We start from the raw sequence: 17,246 nt of genomic DNA, 5'->3' as shown, positions 1-17,246 counted from the left end.
CCCCACCATGTATTCCAGGCTCTTTTTTTTTTTTTTTAACTTCGTTTTTTTTAGTTTTCAAGTTAAGCAGAACAAAGTATGCTTACATAGATATAATAGGAATACATGGTTCGGAAATTGCAGGTAAAATCAGATACATTACCAGGGAGCAAGTATAATAGAAAAATTAATTACCAAATATGCCGCAATAAAATTGACAAGTCAAGTTCAATTCTATATAGGTTCAATTCAATAGAGTCTGAAGTAAGTCAGATTTCCAAAGAGATCCAAAGACCCCAAGTTGTAAGAAATTGGTGAGAGCTACCTTCTGAGGCGGCAGATACCATTTATGATGAATAGTGAGATTGGATTGAAGCTTCACATCTGATAGGTTGGGGGTTAGGGAACCTCTCTACTTCCTACAAATCATTAATCTTGCAGCAAATAAAATATGCATTACTAGAGATCTAAAGTAATTCGGGGCTCTTTTTGCGGGCCTGGGACCGACATGGCGGGTGTTTGGTGGGTGGCGGGGAGGAAGAAGAGCCGATACACTTGCCAAAAAAACGTTTACACCCAAGCACATAAAATCCCCCCCCCCAAAAAAAAAAAAAAATGTTGAGGCCCCATAATAAATGCACGTACGAACGTAAACACACATGTCGGGGGCGCCTACACGTGAAAATGTTGATTGCAATACACAAGTTACATATTGTTGCGTACGTCAGAGTGAGAGCAATAATTCTACCACAATACCTTCTCTGTAGCACTAAACTGATGACCTATAGGTGGCTTTTGAAGCATCACCTATAGAACAAATGGGATACTGAAGTATGTCACAATTTCAAGGGCGCACGCAAATTTAAGGTTTGACATGTTGGCTATCTGTTTACTCGGTGCGCCCTCGTCATTTATATTTTACCAAAATTGTGGGTAGTTTATTGCATTTGTTTGCCCTAAAATTCACTTTAGTGTAATTTTTACTGATATTTTGCATTTCCTAGACCTTTGCGGTCTTACTGTCTATTTTTTTGGGGGGGGGGTGCTTCAGAATTCTCTGCCTATAAGCTCCTGAAATGTAAATCCGGCCCTACTAGTTAACCCATGACCCCAACACCTGTTGGGTGGGTTGAGCCCAATGAGGAACTAGTGGAACAATGGAGAGACTAGTTTCCCATCAGTAGATAAGATCACATCAAAAATAAATAGTGTAACGTTTCGGAGCCACGCAGGACCCCTTCGTCAGGCATGTGCTGGCGAATATGTATCTACTTGTAACTGATCCAGTGGCCAGCTGGTGATCGCTTCAGCACCCAGTATACAAGTGCCTACAAACCAGGAGGGTGTGTGATAGGAATATGTACTGTACTGTAGTTTCCCATCAGGCCCACCTTGGTTTGATTGACAGTGGATGGCAGTGGGTGGAAATACAAGCCTCTATTGGACTGAACATCAGCTACAGATATGCCCACTGCTGTGCGCTGTCAACCAACAGCAAGGTGGACCTGATGGGGAACTAATCTCTCAGTGCCCCACATCAGGCTCTGCCTACCCTACAACAAAATTCCTAAGTCATGTGCCAGTCTGTGTGATGGGTTAGAGAGGGAGCCCCCTGAGCAAGAAGCATTCAATCTATACACTCCCGCTTCAGTGCCACCTTCCAAAAGATCCATGTATCTGTTTCTGACAGGTAAATTAATCTATTGCAAAGACTGGCAATTTCCTGGTGGAGGCCCTGAATTTAAAAGGGTTTATACGACATCTTACATCAGTGTTTCTCAATCTTTTTTCAGTTGAGACACCCTTTAAAATTATAGATAATCTCAATGCACCCTTTAAAATTATGGACAGTCCTGAGACACCCCATGTAAAAAAATATTCTAATAGCTTTACACAATGCAGCAACATCCACACGTAGGACACCCAACGTTAGAGGTGATTTATTCTTCCAAAACAAATACAGTTTTGCACACTGGTACTGATTAGTATTCCAATGTTTCTATTCTCCCTCAATTTCTCCCCATCAGTCAGCAAATGTCACCCCCGTGCTGAGGGAGAAAGTCAAACAAGGATGCTGTGGAGGCAACAGACATCCTCCTTATTGATTGATGATGTCACTGGTTGTTAGAATGTCAGTATCTAGAAAGTCATATTAGTGCATAATGAAAACCCGTGGCTTTGTGTAACTAAAAGGCAGGCTTGATCCACCTGCTGGCTTGTATACAATTTTTTTACATTTTTTAGACATTTTGCCAAGGAACCCCTGAAGAAACCTCAAGGCACTCCAGGGTGCCTGGGCACACCGGTTGACAAGGCCGCATTACATAATTCTTCCCCAGTGTCTTCCAATTCCTTCCCTTGATCTCTAGTGGCATACCTTTTTCTAAGAATGGTGGAACGCATTTAGTAGACATCAACACACATTCTCCTAGTCTGAGCAAAACAAGCTTCTCCATCTATTGCTTTTTCTGATATTTATGCCCTGAATATACATTCTGCACCCCTATGTAGTCACCCAACAATGGTTCTAATTATGCAGCCAATCAGAAATCAGTTCATTATTCTAATCGTTATTATGGTGATCAAGTTATACCACAGTTTGAGATAAAGGACAATGTGCAAAGCTTAGCACCTCTATGTAATCAATATAAAGTTATCTTTACCACTTATAACTTTGTTAATTAGAATCACTATCATGGATAATCTGACATCATAGTGACTACCTATGTTTACAATCTGATGCAAATCATCAATTAAAGCTGACCATACACTAATACAGGGGTGTCCAACATTTTGACTCCCTTGGGCCTCATTGGAAGAAGAGGAATTGTCTTGGGCAGCACGTAATAAAAACGACCAATAAGGCCCCAGTCACCGTTAGAGATTTTGAATTGCGCCAATCATGACAAAACGCATCGTGTGACGCTCCCGCCCGGAGGAAGCTGCTGTTTCTTTTTGGTTGACAAGCTTTGCTCTGTGTGTTTGGCCATGATTGCCACATGATTTTGCCATGTGACAATCGTGGCAAAATCACACCACGTTTGAGGTGCTGTTAAGAATAGACGGCAGCCAAACACAGGTGGTGCATTTTTCCACGATTGCAGCGCAATTTGGAATTGCAGGCAGAATGGCAGCGATTGCCCACGATTCAAAATTTTACGAAGTGTGAATGGGGCCTAAGGATAACTGATGAGCAGAAAAAGTAGGACAGATGACTGGATTTCAACTATGTGCTGTGTGTCCAGGCTATGTGAGTACAGTACAGGGATGGGAGACGGCTAGGCATAGTGTCAGGGGTAGAAGGAGGGTTGAGGGCATTGGGGGCTTTGGGGGTGGTGGAGTCTACCCCAGCATACCCCTAGATCCAACGGGAGTCCCTGCATGTGCTGTCGGTGCTATTGCATCCCTTCAGATGTTCCTGGGCCCTGCTTGTGTTGCCCGCTGTGGGTGCTCTTGGGCCGCAGGTTGGACTCCCCTGCACTAATAGATATCTTTTGTTCAGCCAGCTAACTGAATAAAAAAAATCGAACAGATTCTGCCATCCACACAAACAGCATGGATGGTCGAATCCCCTGTAAGATTCATGTATTCTGACAGCCGCTAGTGCCAGCTGTCAGATTACCTGAACAGTGCCTGCCTTACCTACATCATAGATCACCCCTCTTATCTTGTGCTGCTGCCAGAAAGAAGCTGGGGACGGAGCTGGAAAACAGTGCAGGGTCTGGAGGAGGACCAGAGGAGTCAGCTGCCAAAGTCTGCTGAGACAAGGTGGGGGGGGGGGGGGTGCCCTAGCTGCAGGAGAGGTGCAAAGGCCAAATGAAATGGCCTACAGGGCCGCGTTCGGCCTGCGATCCTTGTGTTTGACACATGTGCACTAACAAATTGAAGCCAAACTCCAGCTAACACTTTTTAGGCAATTGCAGTAACAGATCATTTTTACATAAATTAATAAAAGCAAAACATTGTAAGCACCCATGTCAGTGCTCAATGGTTTGTCTCATTCCTCTAACTGTTACAGCTACAGGACAGCTTGCTCTGTTAAAAAAAAAAAACAACAGACTTATTGGCTGGATCACCAAGTGAAATAAAGGAAAGAAAGCGTAAAAATGAAAACGAATACATCCGCCACATCTAATAATTGATAAGCTGCAATATAATAAATATTTGCTTTTGGGCTTACAACGTAATACGCTTTAAGATTTTCTGATGCGAACCATACACACATTTTTTTTTTCATGCAATCATCCATTCATATTAGGCCGGCCATACACAGTTCAAATCTCTAAAAAACTAAACACATAGCAGCAAAAATGTCAGCTTCAGCCCATGTTAATTGTGTCATACAACACGTGATCAGTTTGTATACAATCAAAGATTTTTCCAACCCAATTACTTTTCTCTTCGATCCTACAAACTTGGTCTGAAAAAATCATCATTGGAGTAAAAAGAGATTGCTAAAGTCGATCAGAATATCAAAGTAATCTTTTAAGTGAACATTTGGATCAATAAGACTACAGTGCATCCAGAAAGTATTAACAGCACTTCACTTTTTCACAATTTGTTATGTTACAGCCTTATTCCAAAATGAATTAAATTAAATATTTTCCTCAAAATTCTACAAACAATACCCCATAATGACAATGTGAAAGAAGTTAGTTTTAAATCTTTGAAAATGTATTAAAAAATAAAAAAACAAACAAAATCCCATGTACATAAGTATTTACAGCCTTTGCCATGACACTCAAAATTGAGCTCAGGTATGTCCTGTTTCCACTGATCATCCTTGCGATGTTTCTACAACTTGATTGGAGTCCATCTGTGGTAAATTCAGTTGACTGGACGGCACACACCTGTCTATATAAAGTCCCTCAGTTAACAGTGCATGTCAGAGCACAAATCAAGCTATGAAGTCCAAGGAATTGTTGGTAGACCTCCGAGACAGGATTGTATTGAGGCACAGATCTGAGGGAGGGTACAGAAAAATGTCTGCAGCATTGAAGGTCCCAATGAGCACAGTGGCCTCCATTATTCGTAAATGGAAGAAGTTTGGAACCACCAGGACTTTTCCTAGAGTGGGCCGTCGGCCCAAACTGAGCAATCGGGGGAGAAGGGCCTAGTCAGGGAGGTGACCGAGAACCGGATGGTCACTCTGACAGAGCTCCAGCATTTCTCTGTGGAGAACCATCCAGAAAAACAACCATCTTTACAGCACTCCTCCAATCAGGCCTGTATGGTAGAGTGGCCAGACGTAAGACACTCCTCAGTAAAAGGCACATGACAGCCTGCCTGGAGTTTGCCAAAAGGCACCTAAAGCACTCTGACGATGAGAAACTAAATTCTCTGGTCTGATGAAACAAAGATTGATTTCTTTGGCCTGAATTGCAAGTGTCATGTCTGGAGGAAGCCAGACACCACCTGGCCAATACCATCCCAACAGTGAAGCATGGTGGTGGCAACATCATGCTGTGGGGATGTTTTTCAGAGACTAGTCAGGATCGAGGGAAAGATGAATACAGCAATGTACAGAGAATGTACAGAGACATCCTTGATGAAAACCTGCTCCAGAGTCAAGAGTGCTCTGGACCTCAGACTGGGGTGAAGGTTCATCTTCCAACAGGACAACAACCCCAAGCGCACAGCCAAGATAACAAAGGAGTGGCTACAGGACAACTCTGTGAATGTCTTGGGTGGCCCAGCCAGAAACCAGACTTGAACCCGTTTGAACATCTCTGGAGTGATCTGAAAATGGCTGTGCAACGACACTTCCCATCCAATCTGATGGAGCTTGAGAGGTCCTGCAAAGAAGAATGGGAGAAACTGACCAAAAATAGGTGTTCCAAGCTTATAGCATCATACTCCAAAAGAATTGAGGCTGTAAATGGTGCCAAAGGTGCTCCGAGAAAGTATTGAGCAAAGGCTGTGAATACTTATGTACAAAGGATTTGTTTTGTTTTTATTTTTAATAAATTGGCAAAGATTTCAAATAAACTTCTTTCACATTTTCATCATGGGGTATTGTTTGAAGAATTATGAGGAAAATAATGAATTAATCCATTTTGGAATAAGACTTAAACATAACAAAATGTGAAAAAAGTGAAGCGCTGTGAATACTTTCCAGATGCCCTGTATGGTCAGCATCTAACCCTCCACCAATCAATAAACTATGTTATGGCACTTTTCCACTGCAAGTACCGGCCCGGCTCTACTCGGCCCTGCTTGGCCCGGTTTGCTTTTCCACTGCTGGTACCACATGGTACGGTGTTGGAACGGTTCGGTACGGTACGGTATGGTTTGCTTTTCCACTAAAGTAGTACTAAAGTTAAGTGGGTGGGATAACAACGGGGTGGGTGGGATTCTGACCAATCAGTGGCTAGTAGTGACTGCATGCAAAGGATTGTGGGATATGGTACCGGGTATGGTACCTGTTGGAACCACAATCGAGTAGGTACTGTTTTTGAGAGCCGTACCGTTCGGTTCCATGCATTGGAAAAGCGCCACCGTACCGTACCGTACCGTACCGAACCGTTCCTACACTATACCATGCGGTACCAGCAGTGGAAAAGTACAAAAGCGAGCCGAACCGTTCGGTTCCATGCAGTGGAAAAGCGCCATTACTGAAGTCATTCAGCCCAAAACTTGGACCAAGGAAATATGGGATAAGCTGGATAATAGATATTTGTAAGCTTTGCTCTAGTTTTTTAAATTGATACTGTTTCTTTTTTGTTCTGCTTTTCTTTTGTTTGTTTATTTTTAATGCTACACTGCTCTTTGTTTACCAACAATGTATCAAATGGTTTTAAAGCAGATGGCAATTACCTAAAATTCAATTTTTCTTTATTGCCATGAGGCAGACCGAGAATCAGGCTTTGAGGACATATCACAGAGGAGCAATATGTGCATCAATCAATACTACTCCAGCAATGTATTATATTTTTTAAAAATTGTCAATAAGCATTTAGCTAGAATGCTGTTTCATTTACTGCCAACAGACATAAAAACACAACACACAACTTTAGAAAAAGTCTCATGCCTGTCGTGACTCTGAAAAGCCATCTAAATTTGGATTTCAGTGCCACCCCCATTCACTTAAATGGGTCATGTTCATGGCGGTACTGCCGCTGAGTGCGTCAATAAGAATAGTTTTTGTCGCAGACGTTGAGCAAATCATTGCAACCATGCCATGTAAACACCCCCTTCCCTTGAGGGCGGTTTTACTGCTCCTCAACCCAAAGTCTTAACAAGCTCTAAGTCAGTGGTCTCCAAACTCCAGTGCGGGGGCTAGATGTGGCCCTTTGCTTGCCTTTATCTGGCCCTTGGGTCACTATTCCACCAACTGACACCAACGATGAAGCACCATTCCCTCTACTGACACCATCAATGGGGTACTATTCTTATCATTGATATCAACAATAGGGCACTATTCCTCCCATTAGAACCAATGATGGGGTACTGATGCCAAGGCATTTTCTCCACCCACTAGCCACAGCTAGCCACTGGCCCCTAAAGCCTGAAGGACAGTAAACTGGCCCAGGCTTAGAATGTTTGGAGACCACTGAGTCTGCCCCTATTTTATTTTTTAATTTTTTTTAACTGAGTATAGATCTATGTTTGTCCCACATGAGCCAGAATCTGGATGTAAATGCATTCGTCAAAACAGAGAGTACTTTTACACAATAGAGTATACCAGCAATTCATTTGAAGTTTTAAAAACAGAATATAAGCATTTAGTTAGAGAACAGAAGAGCTTTTTAAAATTGTCTGAATATAAATCTATGTTTGTTACATGCATGAGCCAGAGTCTTTACCTTACAGAGAATACCAGCATTGCATTTAATGGTTTTACAACAGATAGTATAGCTAGAATTCTATTTCATTCATTGCCATTGGGCAGACTGAAGCTGTTCAAATGTTCATAGAAAAATCATTGGTCAGAACTTTCTTCCTTGCTACCATTAAGACAACTAATTTTGTAAGCTCTTCGAATTTCATCCAAATGCACTATTTAAATGTAATCTCAGATGTATTAAATAGGTTTCATTACAGTATGTATGATTTTTTCCCGAATGAAAATCACATTCACAATTAGAATTGTGCTTGTTCAAGAAAAATTTTCCATCCTGCTCTTTCAAATTTTCTTTTCACTGCAGCAAAAAGAAATGTTAATTTGACCCCACTAACCATTACACAATCAAACCAATGTTTCAAAAACGACTATTGTATGGTCAGCTTTAATGTCGGTTCATACATATGCGATGTCAGACATCGTATGTGATTCCCACCACACTTCGGTGCAAATCACATGCAATATCTGTGCGATGTGAATTCAGCCATGCAGATTGCATTCGGACCAAAGCGGCTGTGGTGGTGAGCTATATGTGATTTAAAGTGGAGTCTATACATTTACACTACAGAGTATACAGCTATATATTCAATGCTTTAAGGACATAAGGTAGGGAGTTAGATAGAATACTATTTTAATTATTCCCTTTGGGCAGAAGGAGAATGTAACTGTGGTACTGGTGAGCTGTACATGCATCAAAGTACAGTATCTCACAAAAGTACATTTTTGTAAATATTTTAGTATATCTTTTCATGTGACAACACTGAATACAGTAAATTACACTTTGCTACAATGTAAAGTAGTGAGTGTACAGCTTGTATAACAGTGTACATTTGCTGTCCCCTCACAATAACTCAACACACAGCCAATAATGGCTAAACCACTGGCAACAAAAGTGAGTGCACCCCTAAATGAAAATGCCCAAATTGGGCCCAATTAGCCATTTTCCCTCCCCGGTGTCATGTGACTCGTTAGTGTTACATGGTCTATGGTGTGAATGGGAAGCAGGTGTGTTAAATTTCGTGTTATCGCTGATACTGGTCACTGGAAGTTCAATATGGCACCTCATGGCAAAGAACTCTCTGAATAAAAGAATTGTTGCTCTACATAAAGATGGCCTAGGCTATAAGAAGATTGCCAAGACCCTGAAACAGAACTGCAGCACAGTGGCCAAGACCATACAGCGGTTTACTAGGACAGATTCCACTCAGAACAGGCCTCGTCATGGTTGACCAAAAAGGTTGAGTGCACATGCTCAGCGTCATATCCAAAGGTTGTGAAATAGACGTATGAGTGCTGACAACATTGCTGCAGAGGTTGAAGGGGTGGGGGGTCAGCCTGTCAGTGCTCAGACCATACGCCAAATACTGCATCAAATTGGTCTGCATGGCTGTCGTCCCAGAAGGAAGCCTCTTCTAAAGATGATGCACAAGAAAGTCCACAAACAGTTTGCTGAAAGCAAGAAGATTAAGGACATGGATTACTGGAACCATATCCTGTGGTCTGATGAGACCAAGAAAAACTTATTTGGTTCAGATGGTGTCAAGCGTGTGTGGCGGCAACCAGGAGAAGAGTACAAAGACAAGTGTGTCTTGCCTAGAGTCAAGCATGGTGGTGGGAGTGTCATGGTCTGGGGCTGCATGAGTGCTGCCGGCATTGGGGAGCTACAGTTCATTGAGGGAACCATGAATGCCAACATGTACTGTGACATACTGAAGCAGAGCATGATCCTCTCCCTTCAGAGACTGGGCCGCAGGGCAGTATTCCAACATGATAACAACCCCAAACACACCTCCAAGAGGACCACTGCCTTGCTAAAGAAGCTGAGGGTAAAGGTGTTGGACTGGCCAAGCATGTCTCCAGACCTAAACCCTATTGAGCATCTGTGGGGCATCCTCAAATGGAAGGTGGAGAAGTGCAAGGTCTCTAACATCCACCAGCTCCATGATGTCATCATGAAGGAGTGGAAGAGGACTCCAGTGGCAACCTGTGAAGGTCTGGTGAACTCCATGCCCAAGAGGGTTAAGGCAGTGCTGGAAAATAATGGTGGCCACACAAAATATTGACACGTTGGGCCCAGTTTGGACATTTTCACTTAGGGGTGTACTCACTTTTGTTGCCAGCAGTTTAGACATTAATGGCCGTGTGTTGAGTTATTTTGAGGGAACAGCAAATTTACACTGTTATACAAGCTGTACACTCACTACTTTACATTGTAACAAAGTGTAATTTCTTCAGAGTTGTCACATGAAAAGATAGAATAAAATATTTACAAAAATGTGAAGGGTGTACTCACTTTTGTGAGATACTGTATATACATTTACACCACAGAGTATAAGTATTCAGTGGTTTTACAGAAGATAGCTATAAAATACTATTTAATTTGTTGCCATTGGGCAGAAGGAGAATGTAGCTGCGGTGGTGAGTTGTATGTTAAGAGTTTATACATTTACACCACAGAGTATACCAGTATTGTATTAAGTAGTATTATAGCAGATAACAATTAGCTAGTATGCTATTTCATTTATTAGCATTAGACAGGATGAGAATCAGGGTATGAGGACATTTCACAGACAGTAGTGCTAATCTTATATGTGCATCAATCAAAGCGAAGTGTTTACATGTACATCACAGAGCATACCAGCATTGCAATAAATGGTTTTACAGCAGTTAGCTGGAATGATATTTCATTTACTAGCATTAAGCAGAAGGAGGATCTGACTGTGTTGGTGAGCTCAGATGTACATGCATCAATCAAAGCACAGTATCTACATTTACACAACACAATATACAGCAATGTATTTAATGGTTTAGGGACAGCAGATAGTCATTTAGCTGGAATATCTCATATACTAACATTAGACAGAAGGAGGATCTGACTGTGGTGGTGATGAGCTGTACATGCATCAATCAAAGCAGAGATCTACATTTACACCACAGAATATACTGCATTATAATAAATAGTTTTCGAGAAGATAGCTGAAATGATGTTTAATTTACTAACATTAGACAGAAGGAGGATCTGGCTATGTTGGTGAGCTGTACATGCATCAATCAAAGCAGAGATCTACATTTACACCACAGAATATACCAGCATTATATTACATTTTTACAGCTCATAGCTGGGGTGATGTTTAATTTACTAACATAAGGCAGAAGGAGGATCTGGTTGTGGTGGTGAGCTGTATATGCATCAATCAAAGCACAGTATCTACATTTACACCACAGAGTATACCAGCATTATAATAAATAGTTTCACATGAGATAGCTGGAATGATGGCTTTATGGAGAAGGAGGATCTGGCTGTGGTGATGAGCTGTATATGCATCAGTCAAAGCAGAGTATGTACATTTACACCACAGAGTATATGGCATTGTATTTCATGGTTAAGGACAGCAGACAGTCATTTGGAAAAAATATTTTCATTTACTAAGATTAGGTAGAAGGAGGATCTGGCTGTGGCAGTGAGCTGTACATGCATCAATTAAGGAAGAATTCACATTTACACTACAGGGTGCACTACAGCAGATAGTTGGAATGATAGTTAATTTAATAACTTTAGGTAGAAGGAGGATCTGGCTGTGTTGGTGAGCTGTACATGCATTAATAAAGCAGGGTGTGTATATTTACACTACAGAGTATTCAGCATTGTATTATAGCAGATAGTTGGAATTATATTTAATTTACTAAGATTAGGTATGGATCTGGCTGTGGTAGTGAGCTGTACATGCATCAATTAAGGAAGAATTCACATTTACACTACAGGGTGCACTATATTACAGCAGATAGTTGGAATGATATTTCATTTACTAACATTAGATAGAAGGAGGATCTGGCTGTGGTGGTGAGCTGCACATGCATTAATAAAGCAGAGTATGTACATTTACACTGCAGAGTATACAGCACTCTTATTACAACATAAAGTTGGAATGATATTTCATTTACTAACTTTAGGTATAAGGAGGATCTGGCTGTGGTGGTGAGCTGTACATGTATTAATAAAGCAGAGTATGTATATTTACACTGCAGAGTATACAGCACTCTATTACAGCAGATAGTTGGAATGATATTTCATTTACTAACATTAGGTAGAAGGAGGATCTGGCTGTGGTGGTGAGCTGTACATGCATTAATAAAGCAGAGTATGTATATTTACACTGCAGAGTATACAGCACTGTATAGCAGCAGATAGTTGGACAGCTATTTCATTTACTAGCATTATGCAAAGGGAGGATCTGGCTTTGCTGGTGAGCTGTGCATACATCAATCAGAACAATAAAGGGAGCTGTACACAACACTGGGGTCTTCTACCATCAGCTCCCAGCAAAGTCTATGGCATCTTTGTAGAATACTTACTCTGTACACATTCTCTGTCAGTCTGTTCACCTCATCGGACCTGGACATGGTGCTGGGCTGGTCTGTGCTGCTTACATGGAAGTTGTAGAATCCAGCTTTGGGGGATGGCTCCCTCCCTGGAGATGTGGAGACAGAAGGTGTCCCTCTGATGCTGCGCTGGCTTGGGGGGAGAGGTAGCCTGGGGAGGAAACAGGATGGGAGGGAGAACACAACCTCAGACAAAAGTTCTGTGCTCAGGATAAAAAAAAAAAAAACTTCCCTCCAATCAGGATCGCCCTCTGCTGTCACCCAGCTAACGTTCCCAGTGTAAAGGGAGGGGTCTGCTTGACAGAAGGGGAGGGGCCTTCATGTAGACATCTGGGAGACACTATAGAAGGGGCTCTTTAACCTCCCTGGTCTCTTTCATCTTCTCTGACACTTCCCAAATATAAGGACACCCCACTGTATAGTATGATCCTATAACCTGCACACAGCACTAATGAATGGAGCTGTGTTCTCATTACTATGAATGGGCTATTCTACAAGAGGTTTCCTGTCCCATGTCAGTGGTTGGGAAATATACAGACACATAGATTGGACTTCTCAGGCACTATGTGTGCACAAGGTGTTCCTACATCATGTAGGATGATTAGAGGATGTATTTCTTAAACACTTCCTTTGGGACTGCAGGAGATTTCTGTACTAATAAACCCTGAATCCCCCTTCTGGTGGAGTAGATTATACATCATAGGGTCCATTCACACAGGCTTTTCTGCAGCAACACAGGTTCTTGTTGGCAGAAGAAGATCCTGGAGAAAATATGCATCCTAAAGTACTCACATTTAGATGCGTACAGCGTTTAAATGTTCCTTCATTCAAATGAATGGCACATTTATGCCTCGTACACACGCAATGATTGTTTGGCCGTGAATTTTCGGCCAACGTCCGATCGGCCGATTGTCGGCTTGTTAGTATGATGCTTCCGACAACCGACTGCGCCTTTTTGGCCGAACAAAATCTGGTGTAAATGCTATAAAATTTTTGTTGGCCGTCAACAGAACGGCCAATTGTTCGTGCAGTCAGTACAGATTTCGGCAGACAAAAATCAGATGAGCAAGACTGGGCATGCTCAGAGAAGAAAAAACACACTTAACCAGCACATGACATCACTTCTGCAGTTGGTTGTTGTTGGCCGAAAAAATTTGTGTGCAGTCTAGAGCACATTTCAACCAACACAACAACACTGGACAAAAGACGGCCGATCGGTCGGCCAACAATCGTTGCTTGTGTACGAGGCTTAAGGCACATTAGGTGCATTTGAGCGTACAATCTGCAGATCTGTGTGGCCCTTGATTCATAAGTGTCCTACTTATTTCTGCTTAGCTAAACTAAGCACACATTTTTGCAGATATGTGCAGCTGTTTGTATGGGCTAACTGATTTCTGTGAGTCCCGGTTCAAATATAAGCGATGACAGACATCACATGTAGGGATTGACCGATTATCGGCAAAGCCGATATATCAAGGGCCGATCTGCACTTTCCCGATATATTAGAACTAGCCACCAAGGTGACCGATATTGCCGATAATTCGGGAAAGTTTTTGCACCGGAGTGATGCCTGCAGCTAGAGGCATCACCCCCGAGCCGGCGTCCATAGCCGACGGTCGGCTGTCTTGTAATGACAACCGATGCGGCTGAGAAGCCGCTCGGCTGTCATTACAAGGAACGGGAGGAGACGCCCCCCTCCTGCCACCTTCCGCGGCTCCCCCGGGTCTCCCGTCCCACGGGGAGACCCGGGCAGCCATCCTGCACGGCCACCGAAGAGAAGACCCGATCAAAGCCGCATTCGGCTCTGATCAGGTTTCCATGTAAAATCCCAGAAGTGATGTCATGATATCCCTTCCGGGTACTCGGTGCCAAATTCAAAAAAATTACAGCATTCAAAACAGCCAAACTTGGCGTTTTGAATGCTTTTAAGTGCAGAGGAGGGGTTTGGGGTCTTTTAGACCCCCAGATCCCTCCACAAGAGTACCTGTAAAAATAAAAAAATAAAATAATAAAAAAATAAAAAAAAATTTAATGTACGAAAATATCAGCCAATATCAGGTGATATCGATATGCGATAGCCAAAATATCGGTATCTGCAATTTAAAAAACGATATCGGTCGATCACTAATTGTATGTAAATTGGAGCACACTGCTCTGCAAATCACAGGAGATGTCTGTGCAATGCGAATACAGCCATACAGATTGTATGGCTGAATTTGCATCGGATTCAGAAACAACTTGCACAGTACACTTTTTTGAGTCCGCACCAGAATCGGATCGCATGGGTGTTCACACCTGTGCGATCCGATTCATGTCCAAACTGACAGTTCGCACTGTGATATGCGAACCGATCTGGGGATGTCGTTAACTTTGTATTGACACCCCCCCCCCCCCCCCCTCCAGAGATTCACATATGGCTGTGTGAACTGCCTGCATCGCATATGTGTGAACCGGGTCTCATGGTGCATTTAGAGCGCACAAATCTATGCGCAGTGCACAGCTAAACTCAGTGTTTTTTCTGCCCGTGTGAATGAACCCATAACTACACATCATCATTTTACTATATATCATAAACAGATTACATCACATAAAGACAACCTTCCAATGGGTATTTTGGGTCCTTACATTCTGCGCAGTGTATATTCTTGCAAGTCACCGAAATTCAGTTATATTTAAAATACAAAGTCATTAAGGTGGTTGTAAAGGTAAAAGGTTTTTTTCTTTACCCTAATACGTTCTATGCATTAAAGGAGTTGTAAAGGCAGAAGGTTATTTATCTTAATGCATAATATGCATTAGAGCCGGTTCACACTGAGGCGATCCGACTTTGCCGGGGCGACCTGTGAAGTCGCGGTGCACATCGCGCACCGCGACCTCAGAGCGACATGCACGGACTTCATATCATTGAAGTCAATGCAGGTCGCTCCAGGTCGCCCCAAAGTAGTACAGGACACTTTTTCTAAGTCGGAGCGACTTGTGTTGCTCCTATTAGAACGGGTCCTGTTCTAATCTATGGCAGGCGACTTGTCAGGCGACCAAGTCACGTGACAAGTCGCCCCAGTGTAAGCCGGCTCTTAACCTCCCTGGTGGTCTGATTATGTCAGTATTTTTAAATGTCAAAGCGGTACATTGTTTTGCATGGAAATCTGTTGTTTTATATTGTAGGCCTGTAATTCTCAGGAAAAAAACAGTACAGGTGAATAAAAATTATTAATATATTTTTAATAAATTAATTATTAAATATACTCAATAAATTATTAATAAAACATTATTAATAAAAGTAAAAGGAATAAAACAGTAACAGAGCAGGCAGAGCACTGGACACTAGGGACACAACTGAGATAAAAGGATTTGATACAGTAATGTAATCCTAACAGATTACAATGTATCATGTCACGTTTTGTGTACTTTTTTTGAATTTCCTGCCCGGCTCTGCCCCCTGCGTCATGGCGCTCGCAGAGAAGGGAACACGGAAGACAGAGGACACAGCAGGAGGACATCAGGGGATCGTAGGGACAAGGTCAATTTTACCACAGGGTAACCCCAAGCAAGGGGGGTCACTGCTTTTGGTACTGAAAATTAACCCAGAGCCACACTCGGGATTACCGCCAGGGAGGTTAAGATAAAAAGCCTCCCCAGCACCCCCCCCCCCCCAATACTTACCTGTGCCCCATCTCTGTCCAGCAATGTCTACAAACTCCTCGACTGTCCGGGACTCTCCCTCCTGATTGGCTCCCGCGTCTGTCAATTAAAGCCAGTTAGCCAATCAGGAGAGAGAGGGGGGCCGAACCGCAGCTCCATGTCTGAATAGACACACAGCTCAGCTCGGGTGCCCCCATAGAAAGCTGCTTGCTGTGGGGGCACTCGACAGGAGGGAGGGGCCAGGAGCACAGAAGAGGGATCCGAGAAGAGTAGGATCTGGGTTGCCCTGTGCAAAATCACTTAACTGGGCAGGTAAGTGTGACATGTTTGTTATTCATTTATTTTTTAAAACAAGACTTTCCAATTACTTTAAGATAAAAAAAAAAAACATTTTCAGTGCAGCTCCCTCCCCCCCCCCCCCCAATACTCACCTGAGCCTGATCTCAGTCCAGCGCTCTCCACATCTGCAGCAGTTCTTTTCCCCTCTCCCAGCTCTCGCAGGCTTAGCTAAGAGCAAGAAGATGCAAACAGCCTGGCTCGGGAGCAAGCCCGTACGAGTGCTCCCCCATAGAAAGTGGTTTCCTGTGCAGGGCACTTAGTGGGGGGCAGGAGCACCAGCGGGGGATCCGAGAAGAGAAGGTCCAGGGGCTCCTCTGTGCCATTGCAGAGCAGGTAGGTATAACATGTTTGTTATTTTAATGAAAAAAATCCCATAAGCTTAATTACTTTATTCTCAATAGCTGAGCCTGAAGCTGAACTCCGAGTAAGAATTTTATAGCATTGGCACCTTGGCCAATGTAAGTACACATATCCCATACTTGTCTGACCCCTGTGGAAGCTATAAATCAGTGTAGTAACTGGTCTGGCACTACTACAGTAATAGAAGCAGTCTTCTGGGTCCTGTGCCAAGCAGCAGCCCTTCTGCCTAGTAACCACAGCATAGGAGCCATTCACAGAACACCTCGTACTTTACCAAAAATAAGGCATTCTCTGAGGTGAAGAGGTGGGGTGGGGGCATTAAATGCACTTTGTGTGCACCAAAGCCTGTGTAAACCCAGATATTACCTTGTAAAAACAGCAGTGACATCATCACTGTGTTGTTTAGAGAGCAGAGCTGTGGATGGGGAGGGGGGGGGGGGGAGCAGCAAGCTCCTCCCACTACAGGCTGCCTGCAGAAAACTACAGGAGGGGGTGGCTATAAGACCAGTCACCCTGCACACACAGAGAGAGAAGCAGTGACTGGTCTTTATCACAGGAAGCTCCTGCACTAAGGCAAAGTTTCACACTAGATTACTGCACAGATCTGGAAGATATACACAAGTACAGTACACCAAGAACACATATGCATCCTGCTGTATATAGATAAGATTTGCTTATCCCAGAGCTCAGCTTTAAATAAAAT

The 17,246-nt window shown here is 42.9% G+C and overlaps 1 protein-coding gene across 1 annotated transcript in view; it reads right to left on the bottom strand.

Moving 5' to 3' along the window:
- The window catches only part of LOC309567913 (BAR/IMD domain-containing adapter protein 2-like), a 252,556-nt gene that overhangs the window by 196,482 nt on the left and 38,828 nt on the right, over positions 1-17,246 (bottom strand). Inside the window, exon 2 of the mRNA XM_082273449.1 lies at positions 12,176-12,353. Within this exon, the coding sequence (XP_082129575.1) occupies positions 12,176-12,223 (48 nt within the window). The 5' untranslated portion in view covers positions 12,224-12,353. The remainder of the gene's footprint in view (positions 1-12,175; positions 12,354-17,246) is intronic.

This window comes from Pelophylax lessonae (genome assembly GCF_965119305.1).
Source record: "Pelophylax lessonae genome assembly, chromosome: 12".
NCBI classification, from domain to species: Eukaryota; Metazoa; Chordata; class Amphibia; order Anura; family Ranidae; genus Pelophylax; species Pelophylax lessonae.
This window is presented reverse-complemented; position numbering and strand designations above follow the sequence as displayed.